The 23681-nt window shown below is 61.6% G+C and overlaps 2 protein-coding genes across 2 annotated transcripts in view; one reads left to right on the top strand and one right to left on the bottom strand.

Annotated features, from left to right (window-relative positions):
• The window catches only part of CACNA2D4 (calcium voltage-gated channel auxiliary subunit alpha2delta 4), a 66403-nt gene that overhangs the window by 33396 nt on the left and 9326 nt on the right, over positions 1-23681 (top strand). The window contains exon 28 of the mRNA XM_059887280.1: positions 2691-2771. Coding sequence (XP_059743263.1) covers positions 2691-2771 — 81 coding nt within the window. The remainder of the gene's footprint in view (positions 1-2690; positions 2772-23681) is intronic.
• On the bottom strand, positions 5633-19699 carry LRTM2 (leucine rich repeats and transmembrane domains 2). Its single transcript, XM_002687911.5, has 5 exons — positions 19211-19699; positions 13435-13644; positions 12881-13027; positions 10244-10834; positions 5633-7748 (listed from the first exon to the last, which is right to left on the bottom strand). Exons 3-5 carry the CDS (start codon positions 12957-12959, stop codon positions 7294-7296), a joined length of 1125 nt encoding a protein of 374 aa, XP_002687957.1. The 5' UTR covers positions 12960-13027; positions 13435-13644; positions 19211-19699; the 3' UTR covers positions 5633-7293.

Genomic DNA, 23681 nt, shown 5'->3' with positions numbered 1-23681 from the left:
TGCCAGGTCACTGAGGGCTGAAGGGCCTGAGGAGGGTGGTGAATGGGCCTCAGGCCCCAGCCAGCACAGGCCTGCTCGTCCAAGGGCTGCAGGGGTGGGTTCAGAGCTGCAGCCTCCAACCCCTAACCCAGCCCCCACTGCAAGAGATGGCCCAGAAAAGAAGCCAAGCAGCTTCAACAGAGCCCCAAGCAAGCCGCACAATGTTCAGGACAGACTGGACCCGGAAGCACAAAATCTCACTCTCTTGATTCCCACTTGAAGAGCCTATGGTCCAGAGAGGGTCCACGAGTCCCCTCTGGGGCTCTGACCCTGCACAGTGAGCAAGAAGGCCTGGGAGTATCCACGTCCTCCAGGCCGAGTGAGCCGAGGGGGCAGGAGTGGAGAAAAGGGGAGGAGGGCGGCTGGGAGTCAACTTGGAGTGGAGGCTTGTCCTCCCTCCAAGGTGCGTGTCCACCAGCACCACCACCACCACCCTCAGGCAGCCCAGCGAGAGCCGGCCCACTGAGCTGGGGCAGGGGAGGCCCAGGCCCCTCCTACGGCCGCCCTCCAGATGCCTTCCCGTCCATCTTCCCGTCGCGTTACTGTATGCTTATCCACACGAAGCTCATCTGGCGTGCACGGCCTCTTCTTACACAGGGAGAGTCTGAGGCTCACCAGGACCACACAGTTGGGGGGAGAGGGGCACAGGGCCAGGGTCTCACTGCACTTCACTGTGCGTAAGGCGGTGGTGGGGCAGGAGGCAGGCTGTGACCCCAGCGAGCACCCACGAGAGGCCCCTTCCCTCGTGGAGCCGAAGCCTCGGGGGCACCTCCTCCTTCCCATGGGTCTAGAGCGGGAGGTCCGTGAGGTCCTCAGAGGTTCTGGGGTGGCACCCTGTCCAACCCCCAAGGATGACAGGCTCCCTCCTGTCCATATTGTCACCAGAACGGGCCTCCTAGTAGCTTTGGGGGGCAGGGGACAGGAGGGTGGTGGGCGGAGCTGAGTGCACGGCGAGGAGGGAGAGTTGGGGACCAGCAAGGGGACCCTCATACATTCCCCACCCACTGCAGAGAGAGAAAACAACCTGTATAATGGGTGACCCCAAGAAGGCGAGCGGGGTTCAGCTGCAGGGTGAGGGGAGGCCTGCCTCCCCAGGCTGACTCTCAACCCTCTGCCTGACCCCAGGGTTAGCCCTGCCTGAGCTGAGCTATCTCTTGCAGTTGGTGCTAAGACTGCCAGCACAGAACAGGGTCTCACCAGAGCCCTGGCGGCTCAGGCCTGTGGCCTCCGTACCCACAGCCCCCTTTCTGGGGTCAGCCCCAGGCCCTGCCTCCACCCCCTGATAGCTGGCTCATGCAGCCAGGTGTCGGGCCGGGTAGCTGCCCAATGACACAGATGCTAAGATCCCCAACACCCCCAGAGACCGTGTCATCAGGGCCCCACCCATACGCGGGTGTCCCTTCCAAGCCCTTGGAACACACACAGGGAGTCTGTCCTGGAAGCAGCCTGCAGCCGGTGGAGCCTGCGGGGGTCATCCCATCAGTATCCTCCAGACATTTCTAGAAGGAAGTGGGGGAAGCCGGCTTTCGTTTTAGAGAAAAGGAGGGAGAGAAACGGCCACCCATGCAGAGACATGTGTTCCCGTGGGTCTTCATCATAGCGAATTCCTAGATCCCAGGACCACCTTCCGTAGATTCAGTTCCTAGAATCAGAGTTACTTTCTGTTTCTGTGAGATACTTGGTCCCAGCAAGGTGTCACGGGTGGTGCTGGCCTGGAAACAGCAAATAGGAGAAACCAGTGGTTGATTTAAGTTTCCTCATGGCTGACACTGGGAGTCTCAGGATCTATTTGTTTCAAGCAGCGTCTGATGAAAGACATTGTAACAGGAGAGCACGTGAGAAAACTGTACCTCTTTCTCAGGAATCTTAGTGAGAAACTTGACCCCGTGGACAAGAGCGCCCTGAAGAGCAGGTCCAGGGACGTGAAGTCCAGGAGCCACGGGTGCACTCGTCCACAGCCCTCAGCGTGGAAGCTCTGTGCGGATGCAGAGCTCGAGCTGGTGCTGCACCTGGCAGCCTGGCTCTCCTCAGAGCCGGGGAGCCACCTCCAGGCGGGCCCCGGAGCCTGGCCAAGTCCCCAGAGCACAGCTGCCAAGCGGGCAGTGACGTGGAGGCCCTCAGGGTTTATGGGGGCTCTGTGGATGTGTCAGACACCAGCCGGCCTTCTGGGCCCCATGCAGCCCTGGCATCTCGCTTCCCGAAGGGGCTGTCATTGTCACCTTGACTCACGTGACTGATGAAGGACAACCCAGGGTCAGCCAGCACCTTGTCCGAGAACACACCCCGTCTCCCACTCAATAGGGGGCTGAGATGCCACACAAGTCCCTGGGTGGGCTCCAGCAGGGTCCCTGGGCTCCAGCGGGCAGCTGCAGGCAGGCCAGTCCGCAGTCGGGGACCTGGTGATGCTACACCATCCAGAGGGGCAGGGACCACCTGGCAGCTTCAGAGCTGCACGGAGAGGTGGGCGTCACCCCGCCTTTAGGGCACATGTAGGAGACACTCGACAAAGACCAGAGGTGGGTGGTACCAGGCAGCCCCCTGGAAGCCCCCCACTCGCTCGGGGAACATGGTGTTTACCGTTGTCCCCAGCCCGCCCCACCTTCGGCTCCCCCTCAGGTGCTGAAAATGTGACTTGGCAATTTTTCCCCCAGAAAGTCCCAGCAAGCCTGCGGTGGTGACGGTGAGCACAGCCGTAGCCGTGAGCGTGGACAACAGAACGGCCATCGCTGCAGGTAGGGGCTGCCCCGGGGCTGCAAGGCCGGGTGGCGGGGAGACAGAGTCGAGAGCAAGGCTCAGATGTTGCAGGAGGCCCTGCGTGTGGTCTGCAAGGCCCCAGTCTGTACAGATGAAATGTGGGGCCGGGGAGTGAGGGGAGTCTTCCTGAGTCACTCTGTTTATAAAACCGTGACGCCTCAGATCTAACAGTATTCATGCCTAAAGTAAAGCCCAGACAGGTGAAGAGATCTGCTCGAGGTCACCCAGGACAGAGACCACCCAGACCTCCTTCCCACCCTCTGCATGCTGCTCCCGCCTCCACTGTCCACCAAAGGGAAGAGGGGGCTTACAACTCGGACCCTGAAGTCTGAGCCCCTACGCAAGCCCAGTGTTCCCGTGCCAGTTCTCATCCAGCCCTGGGGTGATCAGGTTTGGTTCCATTTTACAGATGAGGAAACTGAGACCCAGAAACATTGTTTGCCCAAAGCCTCACGGCTAATAGTTAATGAACTAGAATTTAAGCTCAGATCACCTCTTGAAGGCGTGGGATCACAACCCTGTGTTGCCATTGAAGACAAAATCTGCGAGAGCGCCCAGGGAGACTCGCAGGCTGCCCCAACTTCTTGGAGCCTAGGAAGGTCCTTGCCTCCTTGATAGTTGTCTGAGAGCCATGAGGCCTGTGTGATGAGGGTCCTGCATCCAACCTCCATGGCTCGGACCTGCCAGGTCCTTGGGGTCTCACCACTGTGTGTGCTGGGGTTGGGCACCTGCCTTATGGGGGACTCAGCTGCTGGGGGCCAGCACTGGGGGTCGGGACCCTCACGTCTTCTCCCCCAGGCTGGGTGCAGGGTGCAGCGCAGGCAGGAGCCACCAGGCAGGCAGGCTGCCCGCCCCAGCAAGGGGCGTACGGTGCCGCCCACATCTGGATGAAGCGGGAGCAAGTGGCTGGGTCTGGTTGCTTAGCACCCTCGTTCACAAATATGTGTGTCACAGGTGTCCTGAGGCTGTGCAGCAGGGCATGCGGGAAGGACTCGCTCTGTCCCTTTCTGTCCTTCACCTGGGCTGCTGATCCCAGGGCCCTGGCTGAGTCTGTAGCCCACCTGCCCCCCTCTATGACGTGGTCATCTCAGCTCCTGCACACCTGAACGCCCGGTGAAGGGAAGGCACGGGGGGTCAGGCTGCTGGCTGTGCTCTCCTGCTCTCTCCAATTATTTGATATCATTTTTAACTCAGTGCTGAATTAGAGCCGGGAGGGGTTGCCATGGAAACCGTGTCCGGGTGCCTGTGGGTGCCTGTGGTTTAACTCGCTGCAGACAATCACTCTGACGCTCCAGAGGAGGGAGGGCACGGATGCGATCGGACAGGGCTGGGGCACTGGAGACCTTTCTCCCTCGATTATATTTCTTTCAGTCTCCTTTTGTAATTTCCTCTTCCTGGCCTATGGCTCAGCCTCCCTGAGCCCTTGAATGCTGTCCTGGCGGCTCCTTCCCTTGTGTACACACGAGCGTGTGTTGACAGGCGGCCGCACGCCCCCTGTCTGTGCAGGGGAGGAGGAAGGACAGCCTCAAGGCCCAGCCGAGGGCCAGGCAGGTGGACGAGGAGGGATCCTTTGACCGCTAAGTAGCTGCTTCGCAAGAGTTTATGCAAAATTTCTAGGAATGTACCGTTCTGATCAGGACCCACTATCAAGTCTCTGTGAGTGCCAGGCCTGCTTGGGGAATATCTAGAGCATCATGTGCGGCTGCCATCAGCTGCAGCTGTGTCCCCAGCACAGCGGCTGTGGTCGGAGGATCTCTGTCTAGAGCTGCGCCTGTGTAAGCCCAGCAGGCCTTCAGACCTCATGTGCCCAGAACAGCGCACCTGTGTGTTACCCACACCTGTGCAGGCTGCGGGGGCCTGTCCTCTGCCCCAACAAGCACCAGTCTCCCAGTTCTGCTGTACCCATCAGGGTTCCAGGGGGACACCTCCCCCTGGTTACCCCAACCCAGGCAGAGGTCCAGCTGGGACCTCCCCCAGTTACCCCCCCTACCCAGGAAGGGCTCCAGCTGGGACCTCCCGCAAGTTACCCCCAACCCAGGAAGGGGTACAGCTAGGACTTCCCCCCAGTTACTCCCTCCCCAGAGAGGGTCCAGCTAAATTCCTGGAACAGGGGCCTACTAGCTCTCTTCTCCCTAGGGTTTGCTCCTGTCTCACTGGGCTGGGGGTGGGGGCGGTGGTGGTCACCCAGTGGAGGGCTCCCAGTTAGGAGAGAATTCCATCTTGGTCTGAAGAGTGTGACCTGTATAGCCCAGGCCCAGTCAGCCAGAGGCCAGTCAGGCAAGGTGGGTCACTCGGGCATCAGGTGGATGACCCACCCGGAGGCCTTCTTGTCCTCCCGGCCACTTCCTCTCCTGGCCGCCGTCCCCAGGCCTCCGGTCCATGATTTTGATCCTGTCTGCTGAACCCTTAGGAGAGGTCATCTGTGTGAGCCCCAAGTCCTGTCGGCCTGTCCCTGGAGTCAGTCTTAAAAGCACAGGATGTTAAACGGGGTACCTCCTGCAAACCCAGAGACCTCCCCGAGACTGGTGAAACCTGCTCCCCTAAAGTGCCCTTGGGGAACCCCTCTTCCATCACACAGCAGGGTCCCTGGGTCATAGGTGCACCTCCTACCCCACGGTGTCAGCCCTCAGCTTCAAGGTGGCCAAGCTCACGGCAGGGCTGATGCAGACCCGGGTCTCTGTGCTCCCCCACTGCCCTTCCAGGGGTGCCCCAAAGCCAGGCCTCAGCTGGGAGTTTCCATTCACCTTAGGGGACTGGGGACACCCCATGACCCTGCCTGGGGACCCTGTCCCAGCTCCCAGTTCCAGGCTCGCCTCCCGCCCAAGGAAACCAGGAGGCATGTAGGAAAATACAGTCTTTATTGGTCATCTGAAACAACAAACCAGAAATATAATTTTGCCTTTAAAAATCTTCTGTCTCAGGCTAAGACTCCACCATTGACAACACCCAGCCTTCCCCCACTCCCCGAATCCCCAGATCCGGTGTCAGCCAGCACCTCAAAAGAAGGAAGACTGTGGCCAGCCGGGTGGGCAGCCTGCACTCGGCACCCCCGTCCTTGTCCTGCCTCAGACCCGTGTTCTGGGCACCCACCCCCCCCGAGACCTCCCGTCTCAGAGCCAGAAACCGGCCTGATGGCTACCAACCCTCCATAAGCTGGGGAAGGCTGGTCCTGCAGAGAGAGTCCCAGACTCACCTCAGATCACACTGACCAAGGAGGCAGACCTGGGCAAGGAGAGCCTGCACTGCCCCCTCCCACCCCCGCCCCCAGCCTCGGTCCCTTTGGTGGTTTAGGGGCTACGGGTAGAGATAGACAGGCTCCCAGGGCTGTGCTCTGGTTTGGGCCCCAGTCTAGGGGCCGCGAGGATTGTGGGAAGCCAGGTGGAGCAGACAGAACGCTGGGAAAGGGACCCCGCCCCCCCACTGATGCCTCTGAGCAGAATGCAGGCGGCCTTTCGCTGCTCCCAGCGTCTGCTTGGGATGTGCTGGCAGGGCAGTCACAGAGTATGAGCCAGTCCCCCACCCCGAGGTCACAGGCCCAGGGATGCTGAAGGTAGGGGCGGGGGGATGAAGGTGCAGAGCAACAGTTCTGGGGCTGCAGGCTGCGGGAGTGGGGGTGGGGGACCCCACAGGGCCTGGCAGGGATGTACTTCGGCAGCGCTGAGGACAAGCCCGGTCGGTGGTCTGTACCTAGACACCCGGGGGGCCCGCTGTCCACACACGCTGCAGCCTCAAGGCTTCTGGGCCAGCAGTGTCCCCCAGAAAGCCCAGCAGGAGAGGTGTGAGCAGGTTACCATGGCAACGAGCAGCCTCATCCAGCACCTCCACCTTGGCCCCTGGGGAGGATCTGAAAGGAATCCTCGTGGCCATGGGTTTGGGCTTCTCCCCATCAGCTGTGGGAAGTTGTGTCAGCAAGCAGGAGATTGTGTGGTCTGGGTGCCGAGACCATGTGGGAGGCCTGGCTCTGCTCCCCGAGGTTCTACGACCTCTGTCCCCATGAGACTGTGAGTGCAATGCCGAGCGACTGGGAGAGTGACCAGTGAGCAGGGAAGGGAGGTCAGTAACTCAGGGCCTGGTGGTGTCAGCCAGAGCGTGGTGCTGGGTTTCCAAGCGCCGGTCTCAATGGCAGGGCTGGTCTGACTGCACGTTGGTACCAGCCACTGGAAGCTGGGCCCAACATCGACCAGCTCAGAAGAGAGTTCCAGAAACTGGCCCCGCACCCCAGATGCAGGCTAAATGAGTCAAGCCAGAGGTGGGGAGCATCACAGGCTGTAAGCTCTGAGTGCAGGAGAGGCTGAAGGGGCATGGGGGCGCCGGGCCCAGGAGCCTCTGTGGCACACCTGTCCTTTCTGCCCACAGTCCAGAGCTCTGGGGGCCCCAGGAGGAGCGTCAGCACACGCTGGTGGCTTCCGGAGGCTCAGAGTCCATGGAGGCTGGGAGGAAGGTGGAAAGGGGATGGCAGAGAGAGAGCCAGCGCACTCCCCCACCCTCTTTGCCGGGCTCTCAGGCCACGGAGGAGATCTGCTTCTGGTCCTCCTGCTCGCCCTCCGGGTCGCCCATGAGGGGCTGGCGCTTCTTGAGCTCGCGGTGGTACTTGGCCATGAGGGAGGCGTAGATGCAGCCGTAGGCGGCGGCCACCACCATCATGATGCAGACCACACCGCAGACCACGCCCGCGATGATCACCGTGCCGATGGCCCGCCGCACGCTCACGGGCCGTGGCCTCTGCTTCTGAGGGCAAGCGGTGCTGGGCTCGGGCTCGGGCTCAGGGCCCGGCTTGGGCTTGGCAGGCTCCGGGCTGGCCTTGGTGCAGGGCGGCCCGGAGACCTCCTGCCCGGCTGAGCTATTCTGATCCTCCAGCTGGGAACAGTAGTTGAACATCTCCATGGGGACCATGCGCATGTCCTTCCCTCTCAGCTCCTTGGGCAGGGTGCAGGCCAGCTGGTCCAGGCGCCCCCCTGCATCGGGAGAGAGAAAAGGTGGGATGAGAACCAGCAGTCCCTGTCCCAGCCCCAGGTCCCACGTGGAGGGCCCAGGAGGACCATTTTCCACCAGCAAGGCAGTGAGTCCTGCAGCCACAGTGATAGGAGAAGAAAGTGGGGGACTAGCGTGTATGAAGCCTAGAGCCGGGGAGGTGGGTACACATGATGGCATTTAATCCATGCAGAAGCCTTGTGACGTGGACAGTGTCCCTGTTCCTATTTGATAGAGAAGCACCAGACATCCCCACCTTGCCTGCTCCCTGGAGTCAAACCAGCCACCCCCTGCCCGGTGCTCAGGAAGGAGGGGCCATGACCCAGATGCAGTCCATACCCCTCCTTGCCTGATCCCCGCTGGCCCACCCAGGCACTGTCCTGATCCCTGCTGACCTGTCTGTAATCCCCGGCACCGTTCTCCCCAGAGTCTCATGCCCCCAGGCTCCTCGAGCTAACACCAAGGGCAGAAGTCAGAGCCACACTCCTCCAAGAGGGACCTTGGTCCCTAAGGTACCTCCTTGGAGAAGGGAGAGGAGAAACCACAAGAGTGGTGTCCTTCTTAGAGCAACAGTGGCCCCGTCAGTGCCCTGGCCGTAGCACTCTGAGCCCAGAGGCATCTTGTTAGGGCACTCCGAAGACCCCTGAAGGCAGAGGAGGGGCCATAGCCAACGAGGGCATGCAGGCCACAAGGCTGCCCAGGCTCGCCCAAATGACGGCAGAGCCAGACTTGACCTGGGGGAGGCGGGTGCAGATCGCAGGTGGGACGAGAGGAGAGGAGCTGCCCAGACACCCCCTTTTGGCCTCTTTCAGTGTCCGGAGACCAGGATGCAGGCACTGCCTGCCCCAGTGGAAGGGCCTGGGCTTCTACCCCCTGTCCCTGCCGGCGCCCAGCCCAGCCCAGCCCAGCTGCTGCAGACTCCCCACACAATAGACATCAGTCTTTCCCGGGTGCAGGAAAAGCCTAGGTTCTTTGTTTTGGTTTGGTTGGTGTCTTTTGGAGGCATGCAGGGTGGAAAACAGCTCCAAGAGTGACAAGATCCTACAATGTACATTCCCCTCCGTGCTCTTTTCTTCCTGGTGACCGATGACCGTTTGGAGGGGCAAGGATGTCCCCTGCAGGTCACACATCGTTCTGGTTGTCCAATTCCCCCGTGCCGCCAACCGCCTATGCAAGGCTTGCACCCTGTGAACTGTGTCCAGGGCCTTTGTACCAGCGGGAACTGGCCATGGAGATGGGGCGACCTCACCTTCCTGCTCCAAAAACCTGAGGCCGACTCCCTCCCGGCCACGTCATCTTGTGCAAAGTACCTAAGTCGCGTAATCGCTCACGAGGCTCGATTTTCATGGCTGTCATAAGAATGACCATCTCAGCTGCTCTAAGGGGTCAAGCAGGTCATGGGTATGGAAAGATACTTGGAAACTGGAAACTATACAAGTGTTCATTATTATTTCTCCTCTCACAAAAAATGGGAGCAATTACCACAGTGACTAATATTTTATGGCACTTCATCATTTGTAAAATGTTTTTAATTAACTAACGTATGAGAATATTAGGCAAATAATGAGATTGTGGAAACACTCTGAAACAAAAGGAGTCAGCCTGATGAAAGCGTTAGAGTCCTTTTCACATCAATTCATTCATTCAGCAAATATTCTTGGAGCCCTACTTTGTGCTGGGCACCAAATTGGGTCTAGTTAAGCCTGGTTAAATATTACGACTTCTACCAGCAAGCAAGTGGACATATAAATGAGTAAGCTTTACTGCAGACCCACTTTACACTGAGTACTTTTCCAGTTACTTTCCATGCGTTTCCAATTTAATCTGCACAGGGATTCTCTGAGGCAGATATTGTTATTTGCCCCGTTTCACTGATGGGGGCACAGCCACAGAGGCTAGCCTACTTTCTCAAGATCACACAGCTAGTAAGTGGCAGATCCACGAAGCCAACCCAGATCTGGCGCTTTTAACCAGGAGGCTTATATCTTTGCCCTCCTGTCCATTTCATTTAATCATTTTGAAGCTTTTTCTAGGACTTGCCCGGGGTTAACAAAAGGAGTAAGGGAAGGAACTGGAAACCAGAGGCTTTGGGCTTCTTAGCTAAAGCTTTGATAACAGAACTTCTTGGGAGGAGGAGTTGAGATCAGCGTCAATATGAAAATGGGATTGCATCTGCGGATCTGAATTCCGCTCTACCTCCTGAAACTGTGGGTGTGTAAGAGGTGGCTGCATTATTCAGAGGAGCGAGGGTGGTTTTAATTCATCCCCTCTTCCCTGGGCCCAGGGATGCCCAGGGGACAGTTACACGGTGTGTTCAAGCCTGTCCTGAAAACCTACAGAAGGGAGAGCACGTGGCAGGGAGTCAGTCTGGAGAGAGAGAGGGTAGAGAAGGACGGCTGGAGCGGAGGAGACACAGGAGGAAGGGGCGGCACCAGGCCCTCTGCCTGCTGCTGGCCCGTCCAGTCTCCCCTGCACTCACCTCGGTAGGAGAACCACTCGAGCCAGCGCTTGAAGTCCCGCAGGTGGCAGTCACACTCCCAGGGATTGTCTGCCACCTGCAGCAGCTGCAGGCCGGCCAGGGGCTCAAAGGTCCGGCGGTCCAGGCTCTGCAGGCGGTTGGCGCGCAGTGACAGGGAGCGCAGGGCAGGCAGCCCGTCGAAGAGGCCAGGCGGCAGCCGGGACAGCCCGTTGAGGGACAGGTCCAGGTGGCGCAGGCGCGGCAGGGGCCGCAGCAGCGTGGCGTCCAGGGCCCGGAGGCTGTTGTTTCGGAGCTGCAGCTCCGTCAGGTTGGCCAGGTCCCCGAAGGCCATGCGCGGCAGCCGGTCCAGGAAGTTGTTGGAGAGGTCCAGCCGCTGCAGACCCGACAGGTTGGCGAAGGCCCCACCGGGCAGGGAGCTCAGCCTGTTGTTGAGGAGCAGGAGGCTGCGGGTGGCGGCCGGCAGGTCTGGGGGCGGCGCAGTCAGGCCCAGGCCACTGCAGTCCACCTGCAGGCCGCGGCCGTCACACGTGCAGGGGAAGGGGCAGGCAGGGACAGCCTCCGCCGTGCACAGGGCGATCCAGCAGGCGAGCCCTGGGGGACAGACGGGGGACAGAGGGACAGACGGTCACCGCCTCCTCCTGTTGTCCTCTTCATGCAGATCCCACAGCGGGGCCTTGCCAGGATCCCCATGGCCACCCACAAGCGTGCACTAGCGTGTCCTAACCACGTGAGACAGAACTCAGTACCGCAGCACCCTCACGTGAACAGATCCCGGGTGGTGGGTCACCTCGGGCACCTGGGCCCCCGACACGATAGACGGACACGACAGAGGACGTGGGGCTGTGAGGGGACCTTCCACGTCCCTCTCCAGGGGCGCTGCAGTGGGAAAGATTCTCTTCCCTTCTCTCGATGCCCACCCCCCACACGCACCTAGAGCCGCATGGAGAGTGGGTGGGGGCCGTGCTGTAAGCACCAAGGGGCACACCAAGCCCCCCTACCCTGGCCTGCAGGAATCCCACATCCAAGATGGTCCAGCACCTCAGGGTGAGGAGGGAGCCCCGGCACCCAGTTCCCATCCCGAGACTGCTGTGGAAATGACAGGGTGAGACGCCAGTTCCCCCTCCACGCAGAGGACGCTGGGGTGCAAGCCACACAAATCTTGGGCCTGGACACGCCCCACATCTGTTCTCGCTCCACGAGCAGCCTTGCCCTTAGCTGGGGGCTCCGTCCCCAATTTCTGCAGGAGGAATCCGATGGCAGCGTTCCTCTCGTGGTCTCACAGTTTGCCCAGAGCCCTTGTGGCGGGGCTGCAGGGGAAGGGGCCCTCAGAAAACAATGCCTCGCTCCGGGGTCTACCCTTCTAAGAGTGAACTCAAAGCCCCCTTCACTGTCCTGGGTGTCCCCGTGGAGGGGGAGGGAGGCTGGCCAAGCTCAGAGGAAGGCCCCAACCAAGGAGCGATGGACAAGTTCAGACCCACGCTAGCCACTTGGCTCCACTGGGAGGGGCAGCACCTCCCTGACCAGGTCCAGGAGGGGGTGGCTCTGAATCTATGTCCAGCAGGGGTCTGGGGTCTGGTGTCCCGAAGGGCAGGGCCTGAGGGAGCAGGACAGGACTGCACCCCCTTTCCTGGAGGGTCAGTGACACCTGAGAGACCTGACCAGGCTGACACCTGAGCCTCTCTGTTCTCAGGGGCGAAATGAGCACAGGTAGGGCCGTGGATGCCAGCTGGAGGCCCTTCCGGCCACCCGAGGTCACCTGCTGGACCGCTGACCTGTCGCCCTCTGAGCCGACTGCGGTCCAGGCAGCCTGCCCAACTCCCCCCGCCCTGCCACTCGGAAGTCAGCCTCCCTTCCTTCGGGCCCCACTTTCCCCAGAGAAACACTCAGCCCATCCGGCCTCCCCACTCAGAAGGACCGACAGGACTAGAGATCACCGTCCCCCCGCCCCGAGAAATTCGGGCCAGCGTCAAAGCTCCGGTGACGAGAAAACAGAGCCGTGTGTTGCGAGGTGTTGAGTGATTCTAGAAGGAGGCTGAAAGGGGAGCTTGGCGTCTCGGGGCTCAGCCACTCTGCATGGTGAATAATTCAGCTCGTCTATGTCGTGGGGCGGTGGCATCTCAGGGCTGACCAGGCGCCGGCAGGTCAGGTGGACGGACGTCCCCCCGGGATGATTCTTATCTCTTACCCCGTAGCCTTGACCCTTCAGCTGTGCGAGAATTCCCAGGGCTTCCTTCACCCGACAGCTCACTAGTCTCCCCAGTGGGAAGTGGGCGGCCTCTGTGTACCCATATACAGGGGAGGCCTGGACCACACCCCTAGAGCCCTTCCAGCGCCATGTCCCCAGAGCCCACTGGTTCCCTCCATCGTGGGGCCCTAAGAGCGGGCTCCAGGCCCACTCAGCCTCCAGCCAAGCACAACAAGAGGTTTGCCATTAGAAGAGGGAGATGGGGCCCCTGGGCTCAGGAGCAGACCCGTCTAAGGGGACAGACCTGCATGTGGGACCCCGCTCCCGATCCGCCCATCACGGAGCTCAGAGGTGGCTCTTCCCCTGGAACCACGGGCAGGGCTGGTGACAGACACCCGGGCAGATGGTCCCTGCAGCCCCGCTAGCCCGACCTCCCCCCACCACCCACTCACAAGAGATCCGCCTCCACAGAGCGAGCCAGGTGTGCCCCTTGGTGCCCCTCGGCTCAGGGCTGCCGCCCGGGGCCAGCATGGTGGCTGACTGCGGCCAGGCCCTGCGCCTCCGGGGAGAGGAGCCCCCGTCCGGCCGTTCAGTCACTCCTGAGAGAGAGGGAGAGAGAGATGAGCAAAGCGGGCATCAGGTGTTCCAGCCCAGGGGTTGTGGAGGGGGCTGGTGTCTCTTTACACTCCTCTCCCGTTCTTCTCAGCTCTGATTCCCTGGCTGGGGGAGAAGGGGAGGGAGAGGGCTGAGAAGCCAGGAACCTCAGCCTCCCTGGATGAGTCAGGGAGCGTGCAGGGGCAGGCGGGCATCCCGGGAGCCCTCAGATGGAGCCCAGATGGCACTGAGCTCCGGGCTAGGAGGTTCAGGAGCTGTCCATCCCCCTCAACCCCAGCCCCCATCCTCTGCCTGCCCCTTCTCCTTATCTCCCTGGATTGTACAAGCCTCCCCCACATCCCAGGTGCCTAAAGCCAGGGCTACCTGGCTCCCCACCCCACTGCACTCTTACCATGGCCCCCAGGGAGGCAGAGACCAGGCCCAGCGCAGGGGCAGTCGGTAGGTCAGTCAGTGGGTGGGTCACGGGAGAGCCCCAGGCCCCGCTTTCGCCGCGGGGCAGCCCCCTGCTTTTCCTCCACGGTCTCCTAGTGGGGGAGCAGCCGTACTCCGTCCTCCGCCTCCGGCAGGTCTGGGGAAAAACTCATCAGCTCAGGGGCTCGTGCTGCAGTGGGGAGACAGGTCCAGCAGAGGGTGAGCTTGCAGGGCCAGGGACAAGGAGAGGGGGTTCTACGTCCCAGGGGACCTGCTCCCACCCCAACCCAATGGCACAGGCCCTCCCTGCTTCCCTCCCAATGTGGCCAGGGGCCCCATCACAGCTGGGCCTGGCGCCAGGTGGGGAAGGCCAGTTGGGAGGGGGACCGCGATGCTGCTCGCAGAGGGCGGCCACATGGGTCCCCCCGGTGGCTCCAGGTTGCAGCCTCCCGCTCCCCCTCCCACAGCCAGTTTAATTCTGGGAGCCCGGGAGCCAATGGCAGAGCCGAGCAGACGCTGAGGAGGTGGGAGGAGCTGCTGGGGGCCTGCTGAGCCCTGGAATCTCATCACCATCAGGGTTTCCCTCGGGCACCAGGGGCCTCTCCCGCCTCCTCCCCCCTTCCATACAGCTGCCAAGCTGCCTCCTGGCCTCTCGAGCCCAGTCGGAGAGCAGCGCCCGCGGGTCCTTAGCAGCGGCCAGGCAGGGGCACCTGCTTAGCTTGGGGGCCACTCGGGATGAGGGGGGTAGGGAGGGAGGGGACCGCTGTGGTGGGGTGGGGCGGACCTGGCTCTGGCTCTGGACTTCAGCCCCCACCCCCTGCTCTGGAGGGCTCACAGCATCGCAGGGGCTGCAGAGGAGGCACGCTGGGCAGGTGTGGAGTGAGGGCGCAACCTTGAGGATGGACCAGGGTCCTGGGCTTGGCGATGGAGGAGCAGCTCAGGGGTCATCTCCGGATGCCCCCCCACCTCCCAGCACCAGACCCCATGGGCTCCTGGCTGAAACACCCAGGTCAGGGTGGGCTCTGGGTTCCAGTCTGTGCCAGCCGCTCTGTAAGTTAAACCCCATCGGCTCCCTGGGTCTCAGTCTCCTTATCTCGAAGGCAATAAGCAAAACATACTGTCCCCCACGAGACCAGTCTAATCGTGGGAGGCGAGTTCATGTCTGCTGAACTCAGGACACACTGTCTTGGAAGACAGTCTAGGTGACCCCAGGTAGACACAAGGAGAAGCCAGGGCCCCTATCCTCCCCAGGGAGGGGTCAGCAGCTTACAAGCCTGGCCGCTGACCACTCTTTCCTGCCCCCAACCTCACACCCCTGTTCCTGAGCCCATGCCAGGCAAGCAGCTGTCACATGGCAGTCACCGTGGGCCAGGCTCACACACAGCCTCCAGACCTCCATCACCGAGGTCACTGTCCACCCTCTCGGCCCCGACCCTCGGAATAGCCCCTCAATGCTCCCACCAGCAAGGACCCTCATGTCAGCCGCTCAAAGCATCCACCCGGTACTGGGCGGGTCAGCAGCCACCCAGGCTCAGAGATGAAGACCAGCTAGCCTGGTCACACGGCCAGCCAGGGACAGAGGCCCGCTCCCTGGTGATGGTTCCCTGCAGTGGCCCCAGCAGGTGTGGGCTGAGCAGGGTGCACACACGCTCCCAACATGGCATGTGGGGAGACAACCCCAGAGAGCGTGCAGCCCGGGCACGTGCTGACACACGCATACGCATGCACTCACGCACCCTCAGATGCTGCCCCTCCGGCAGTTCTCAGGTGCCCCCAGCAGACAGGTGCATGGGGTGGCGGGGGAGGGACCGCTGGCCTAGAATCAAGATCGAGAGAGGCCCCTAGGGGGTGCTTCCACACTCAGACCCACCCACGGGTCTTTCCGGCTGCCATGGGGAGACACGTGGCGGAGAGCCCTCTCCCCCAAGCCCAGGCCCCATGCCCACCTGGGCTCATCCCCACCTCCCCACCCAATCCCCAGAGTGAGCACCTGTCCGTGAAGGTGACTTGAGTGCAGGTCCTGGCACCCCACCCCCCAGCGTGAGGTGCATTAAAGCCAGCCAGGTCCATTAAAGCCACTGTCTGGGGGGAGGGGACACTGGTGGCCCTGAGATCTCCAGAGAAGCCTGACAAGAACAAGCCCCTCCCCAGGTCCATGGGGTGCAGACTGCTCCTTGGGGAGTGGTCCTGCCTGCCTGGGGACCCCAGAAGCACGCCTCAGGGACCCCTGGGCCCAGAACTCTGCCCTCCGGCCCACCTTCAACTTGAGGACCCCCTTCCCCCAACAAAAACCGGAAGCTTTCAGCCTCGTTAGGAAAGTGTGACCTACATCAGGAAGCTGGGGGCACAGCTGCTAAGGCAGGCGCTGGCCGCTGAGGAATAAATTCACACTGTCTGGGAGGGGAGACCCCACACACCGTCTGGGAGGGGAGACCCCACCCAGGTGGAGAACGGAAACAAGTGAGGGTGAGGGTCTCCAGGCTCCGAGCCCCTCAGCCCTGTGGGCATTTTTGTCCAGTCCAGGGACAGGGGCACAGAGCGGAGGGCAGCCGTGCTGAGAGAATCGGGGCTGAGATTGGTCAAGAGCTGAGAGTCGAGCACCCCGAGTACCCCCTCAGAGCAGAAACTGGGGCTTTATGCCCCACCCAGCCCCCTGCTACTCAAGGGCAGTCCAGGGATCAACAGCACCAGCCTCCCCAGGGACTTTCTAGACCCAGGCCAGGCCGATGGGGTTGGAACATGCCTCTTAGAAGATCTCAGGCAATTCATGTATCTGGTCAAGTTTGAAAGGCCCTGGGCTTGGTCACTCCTCTCCTGGGGGGCTATGTCAGGGGCCCGGGCAGCAGGGGGCAGTGCTGGAGTGGTACGGGTACTGGAAGCATCACCTCCTGCAGGAAGGCTCTGGACCGGGGAGACATGTTACCATAGCCACAAGCAGCTGTGCGTGGTCCCTGGTCCCCCAGCTATTCCCCGGGCTGAGACGCGCTGTCAGCCCCACTTGCAAATGGGAAAACAGAGGCCCTGGAGACTCAGTATCTTGTCTCAGGTCAGGCAGTAGAAGGTGGCAGGCTTGTGTCCGAGCAGTCCAGCGACCAGTCTGCTAACCCGGCTGTCTTTGCAGGCCTTTAGGCCGGTCCTGCTTTGCCCTGCCTGCACATGGAGGCTGCCGGAGCAGGAGGCAGGGGGCAGGGACGGGCTGCACCCTCTCAGCTGCCCAGCTTCACAGCTGACCCCATGTCTCCTTGTCTGCTGGCTCAGTGTACCTGACGCAGTTGTTCTTATCAAACTGGTCGCCCCCTCCCCGATGCCCTTCTTCCCAGGGACGCTCACAGATGCCATGGGGAGAGTCCTGGGGGGCAGGGGTCTTCCTAGAGGGGTGGGGAGGATGCTTTCTAGAACCCCTGCAGCAGGGGCTGTGCACTGAGGTGAGCATGTGGGCTGGGAGCTCCAGGGAAGCCAGGGTGGGAGGTGCTGATGGGCAGGAGGCGGCAGCTGGAGCAGAAGGGCCCACGTGCTCCCTCCCAGCCGCGTGGGGGGCCGTGTCCCCCGGAGACTTGGGGGCCAGAGTACCCTGGAGACTCGGAGGCGGGCGCCTCGCCTGGCCCCGTGAAGGAGAGGCCTGCCGTGTTCCTGCCTCCTGCAGACACCCAGCTTGGGGGGCCTCTGATCTCTCTGTGCTTCTGCACCCACCCTCTCTCCCCCTCCAGGCAGGGCTGGCTCAGTCTTTGGTTAGAAACCTCCAGGAAACCCCACAGGCCTGGTGTCCACGCCCCTCCTCACTGCTGCCAGGTCACGTCCATCCCCCTTAGCCCGGTCCACACCCCACAGCCGGCAGCGTCCACTGTGCCTTGACTGGCGCGCCTGCCCCTGGGACATCATGCCGACCGGCCGCACACCCTCCCCCCTGGACCTCCACTCCAGAGCAAGACTTCTGCAGTCTGCGCTCTGCGGAGAGGTGAAGGTCACAGAGGCGAGAGGCCAGGCTGAGGCCACTGCCCAGGGCCCCGAGGGCAGCGCCCTCCTTCCCGCCTACCCAAGCCCAAAGACCCCCCATAGGCAGGACTGGGGCACCCACGCTGAGCCCTGGGGGGTGGCACCAGGGCTGTGCCCTCCACCCGCAGCCGCCGGTCTGGCCTTCCGGGCCCTTCCCACCTCTTCCCTGCCCGGCACCCGGAACACGCGCGGCTCAAGCAGTGCGGAAGCAGGTTTTTTTAAATCTCTAAATTTGTTCTTGGAGGAGACAGCCTCCTGGTTCATTTTTAAATGCGAGTCCCGTTTTCATCCCCAACTTCCTACAGCCTGGCTTCCTTGTCAGACACTCCCGATCTCAAGCAGACCCTCTGGGAAGACGGACATAAAGTACCCCCACCCCCATCACTTCTCATAGGAGTTGCTCTTGGGCAGGCTCTGGACTAGGCTCAATGGTGGCCTCGGGCAGGCAGGAGATGAGGAGGTCTGATCTGTGTAGTGGTGGGGAGAGACCTCCCCTGGCACCCCAACCTTTACAGACCCCTTCCCAGCCCCTCAGCTTGGGGACTGAAATGCGGGCAGGGTTTGCTCGCTTGGCCCCAGACACAGCTTCCAGGCAAACGCAAAGGAGCCAGATCGGATCTTAAGAAGCCTCCCCCTCCTCCTTCCGCCACCCCCGGCTGGCTTCCCTGGTCTCCCTCTCTTGGCAGAGCCGAGCCTGTGCAGTGGGGAGGGGGGAATCGCTGTGGGTTTCCCTCCCAGCTGGACTCCTCCACCCATCTCCACGTGCTCAGCCTGCCCCCCAGCACCCCACCCCATGTAGTTATCTAAGCTGCCGGGCGTCAATCTGAGTCAGACCAGGTGATACCCAGCCATGGCCTGACAGCCAGGTGCCAGCCTGCCCCCGCCCACCCCAGGCAGAAGACAGCAGCTCAGGGAGAGGACAAGGAGGCCCGGACGCCTGGTCAGGGGGCCTCTGTCCTGCACTGTCTTGTCCTGGCCACCCCAAGCTGAGTCCACCACCCCCTCTAAGGCTTTCTGACCCCTTTGTAGGTAGAGGGGGTGTACATCTGGGGGACTCCAGCCTCAGCTTGGTTCCTGGGGCCCCCACCAGGCCTGGGTGGGCTGAGAGCTGATCCAGAGCCTTGAGGAAGGGCAGGAGGAAGGGCTTGGAGGCTCCCCTCCCTCGTCCACTCCCAGCCACGCCCCCCAGGGAGGCTCCGCTGGAACCTAGGGACTAAGGTCCAGCTGGGGCGGGCTCCCCTGCACCCCCGTCTAAGGGCAGCCTCCTGGAGGCCAGCGCCCCACACTGAGGGCATCCTGTAGAGAGGTCAGTCAGCCCCCTGAGGTCCAGTGCCCCAGGCTGCCCCCTACCCCACAGACATCCGCTGTGTCCCCTTCACATGGCACCCAGATCCCAGGGCTGTCTGTGCCGAGCTGGGCATGCAGGTGGCCCAGGGCCCCCGGCTGGCGCCCCACATGCTGCAGGGATGGTTTCTATGCCACCGGGCCTGTCGTCTGGCCCTGTGGCTGCCTTCTCCCTCCTCCTCCGGCAGAATGCTGGCTCCTGTCCCCAACACTGGGAGGTCAGAGTTCCCTGTGCCCTTCAGCTGCCCAGATGTCCGGTCCTGAGTCCCGCCCCAGCCCCAGCCATTGCCCCCAGGTAGGAGGCATAGCAGCTGTCCCTGCAGGCACAGAACCCAGCAAGGATGGGCTCGGGCCCCAAGCCCAGCTCCCGCAACGCCCCCCCCCCAACCCTGCACCCCCGCCGAGCACTCAGCACTCACCTTTGGCAGGAACAAGCCCCTTGAATCAGTGGTCTGAGCCGTCCAGCCAGCCCCTCCTGGAATTCCTGGAGGAATCAGACAGCGGCACAGCCCGATCCCCAGCAGGACCTGGGTCCCCAGCAGGACCCGGCAGCAGTGCACCGGCGGGAGCAGCCTGCGGCCGGCTGCCTCCTCCTGGGGCCAGGGCTGCCGGGTCAATGGCACACGGAGGAGGAGAGGGAGGGACAGAGGGAGCCGCGGAGAGGGGCAGGCGGGGAGGGGCGCGTGTGTGCAAGCAGAGAGCAGCGGAGTGACAGCGGGGGAACATCCGCGATGACAGCGACAGGCGCGCACACGGGAGGCGGGCGCTCGGGCGGGCGGGCGCACACACACGGAGGCGCTCACCCTTGAAACCTCCCATTTCAGAGGGAGCCGCGGCCGGCCGTGAACTCCAGGGGCAGAAGCGCTGTGCACCAGCGCCCCCCACCACCACCTTCCCTCCCCGCCTCCGCAGGCTTTCCCGCCCTGGCTGCCCCCCACACAGCATCCTCTAGCTCTGTCCCCTCTCCCCTTTCCTTTGGGGACCAAGCGGCAGGACCCAGAGCACAGAGGTCCCCGGGAAGCAGTGGGAAGCCGCTCTGAATCTGTTCAGAGGTGGGGGCCGTATCTCCCACCATGCCTGCAGGAAGGGAAAGCTGAACGACAGTCTTGGTCAAAGGGACACCTTCTGGAGGGAGGGGTACATGAGCGCCCATCTGTCTGAGGTCCTCCAGGGAGGGGCCCCAGGCCACGCAGAGCCAGTGGCATGCAGACACACAGAGGTCACTGAGCCTCGTGACCCGAGACCAGGGCTATCTGGGGAGGGAGACGCAGGCAGGCTGGGCCGGGGCCTGGGGCAAGTTTTCTGGAGAGCCCTGGAGTGAGCCTGGAGGAGCACGGGGGTGGGGAAGGGGGGCAAACCAGCCCCTTCCCCAGCCTGGACCTCTGGCTGGATGGGGAGAGATTGACATCAAGAGCTCAGAGGTCTCTCTACCAGCCAGTCAGGACGGAGGCGTTGGAGAAATTGATATTCCAAGGGAAGGCAGGGGTTGACCCGAAGGAAACGAAGTCAGGGACCAGTCTGGGAGGAGCCGCCGGCCAGAGCTGGACCCTGGTGACCTTCCTGGCATCTTTCAAAGCCTGCCTAATGGCTGGACGCGTGGCGTGTTTGTCAGGGGTATCCAGAGTCCCTCTTCCTTTACGCCCGCTTTTGGGGGTCCGTGGTCAGCACTGGGTGCAGGCTGAGAGACCCCTCGACACTCCTGCACCTTCTTTCTCTGTCTGCTCTGCTGGGCAACAGCAGGAGTGCCCAGAGGAAAAGCAGCCTTCCCTCCCAGGATCCCAGCCTCCCGCCCTGCATCATGAGACTGGCCCCCACCTGCCCCACACACCCCCTTGTCCCCCGGCTGCTCCCAGGACAGCATGTCCTTCCCAGCATCTGGAACCCTCTCCTCACCCACGGGGCACCTTCCCCTCCTTGAAAACTCAACCAGAACTCCCGTCCTGGTGCGCATGTCCGGCTGGACCTTCTTCTCTGACCCATATCACAGAGGACAGCTGTCTGTGGGTGGGCGGGTCATCCCAGGTCTACAGTGGAAGGCCCTTCCAGAAGAGGGGTCTGCCTCCCCTGGCTGAGTGAGGAATGGGCAGGGATGGAAGAGCTCAGCCAGGTGTCAGGGTCCAGAGGCTCTGACAACCAGCCATTAGCTGTTTGTGAACCGGATGCGGGGTTACTCACTGCCCCAGAGTGGACAGGTGGATGACGAAGTCTCTGGGGTCCCTGAGCACCAACTCCCCAGCTGCTACATAAAGGATGGGCCCCGTTGACCCACAGCCGCCCGACCCCCCAGGTCAGCACAGCCTGCCGCTGGGTTTCAAGGGCACGGTCGACAGGAGAGCGAGGGGGGTGATGGAGTTTCCGACTCCCAGGGCACGGCGGCTCTGGCGGGGCGGGGTTGTGCGTGTGCCGCACGGCTGTTTTGTTTTGCCGTCTGTGATGACAAAGCAACGCGGAGGTGACAGCCAGGACACAGAGCAAGGAGGAGCGTCTTGATAAGCTGTCTGCCGCCCGTGGCCTTATTGAGGCTCTTTGTCTGCCAGCCGTGTGAGCGAGCGGGTCTTAAAGAAAAACTGCTTTGCAGGAAGCAGGCAGAGGAGGGCATGAGGCGGCGTGGATCAGGGGGACAGGCAGGGCGGGGGCAGGAGGAAGGGGTCTGCTCGCCCCCCCTCCAACAGGTTGTGGCAGGTCCCCCTAGGGACCAAGGTCAGGCTCTGATGTAAGGACCTGCCAAGCACAGGCCTGGGATGTGGGGACAGCAGCCTGGGAGGATGGAGGCCTCACCTGCCTTCGGCCTCTCCATCTGCAAACCCAGGACCAAGGGGTGGTCTCACCTGCACAGAGCAGGCTTCCGGGGGGTTGCCAGGCAGGGGTGGCCAGCCTGGGGCCCACTGGAGCAAGGGATGAGGTGTGAGAGCTGCCCTGGAGTCTCCCTGGAGGAGGCTGGGCTCTTTGATGGGGTGGAAAAGCATGATTCAGTTTGTGAAGCAGGCATTGAACAAAAGGGTTTGAAATGATTCGAGCCCCAGGTAACGTGTGGTGGAGCACAGCGAGCGAGTTGTCCTTAAATCCTTGAAGATGCCCCCTTCCTGCCCACTTGTCTCCCCCCAGGCCCTGCACCCTGCACTCCAAACCAACCCCTGCTCTCAGCATCTAACAGTTCTTCCCTAGGAAATTATTCTTCATGTCTCACCTGAATTCCCCGTCTCTTAGTGGATTTCCCTGGGTCCTCTAGGGCACCAGGCACAGCTAGATCTCCAGCATTAAGCACCTCCATCTCTAGGAAGGAGGGGTTCCGAGTGGAGGGAGGAGTTCTGCAAGGCCCCCACCCCAAGGTAAGGGGAGTCCTTGCAGAACTGGCTCACCAGTCAGGGGGCGGACTCTGCAGAATTCACAAGCATTTATTTTATTTAGCTCGAAAAGTATTTATTGAGAGCCTTGCTATGTGCTAAGTGTTATTCTCGGGGCTAGGGAATTCCAGCCCCCTGCTCACTGCTAGCCCCCATTCTAGGTGGGGCAAGACAGACCATGGACGAGGAAAGTAAATGTCATGCTTCCTAGAAAATAAAGAGTGATGAGATAGAGGGTGAACAGCCAGTCGAGGGGAGAACCTCATTATCCGGGAGGTCAGGACACTGCATCAGGAGATGCTGTTTGCGCTGAGATCCAGTTGTAAGACGGAGCACTTCATTAATTCTAGGGAAGTGCATTCCGAGGGTGGGGGTGCTGGTGGAGGGGAGCGGGTGGCTGGTGCAAAGGCCCTGGGTTGGGAACAGGCTTGTTCAAGGGAGTTAGGGATTCGGGCTGAAATCAGAGAGATCGGCAGGGCCTTGGATGCCAAACCACAGAGAAGTTTCTATTTTGTTCTGAGGGCAGCGGGAAGGCCTTGGAAGGTTCTGAGCAAGGGAGAGACACAACTTAACCTTCAGGAAGGTCACTCTCTAGGCTCCGTGGGGAAGGATCCGCTGGGGGGTCCGGGGCGTTAATCCAGGTGGGATGGGGGTAGTGGTGGGGTTGGAGAGAGTGGGGAGATTCATGAAGTTTGGGAACAAGGGGAGCAGCACTCTGGCGGGATGTGGGAAGATAGTGACCATTAGGTGGGCGATGTGGCCTCATGTGGGGAGGGTTCTCAAGGAGGCTCTGGTTTGGGGAGAAAGCCACAGTCGGGTTTTGACCATGTGAAGTCTGAAATGCCTACTGGTGACCAGGGTGGACCGACAGCAAACAGTGAGGTGTCCCAAGTCCTAGGACCAGGGCCTAGGGCCTGGAGGGGCTCGTGAACCCACTGTGAGATGGACCCTGGTTCCGGAGCACAGGCTTGGGGGCTTGCTCCTCTGTCTCCACCCGTGAGCCTCAAAGCCCTGTCTCATTAGGGAAACCTTAGCCCCGCCCTCTCGAGATGCCCTGGGTTAGAATCCCAGAATTTCTTCCAGTTTGGAAATGCCACAGCTCCAGGAGACCCGGCCCTGAGCCATGGAGTGGCAAGGCTGAGTCTGGCTCTAGAAAGAGTCTGAGAGCTTGGACCCAGAGGCCAAGGTCAGGGTTTCTTGAATCCCGAACCATTCACACTGCTCCCCTCTGGCCATTGTTAGAAGATGCCTCCTCTTTTGCCCAGCTTCTTCCTACACGTGAGAGAAGTCTGTCTAAAATGAAGGGCAGGGCGACTTCCCCAGTGGCCCAGTGGTTCAGACCACGCTGCCAGTAGAGGGGGTGTAGGCTCGCTCCTCAGTCAGGGAACTGAGATCCTGCATGCCCTGGGGCACAGCCAAAAGACTAAAAATGAATAAATAAAATGAGCATCAGGGGAGGTTGTAACAGGAAAAACGAGGGCTATGGCTGAGGGGCCTCCTGCAGCCGTAGGGAGAAATGGGGGAGGGGAGCGTCCTATCTCCTTCC

This window comes from Bos taurus, chromosome 5 (genome assembly GCF_002263795.3).
Source record: "Bos taurus isolate L1 Dominette 01449 registration number 42190680 breed Hereford chromosome 5, ARS-UCD2.0, whole genome shotgun sequence".
In the NCBI taxonomy this organism is placed as follows: Eukaryota; Metazoa; Chordata; class Mammalia; order Artiodactyla; family Bovidae; genus Bos; species Bos taurus.
This window is presented reverse-complemented; position numbering and strand designations above follow the sequence as displayed.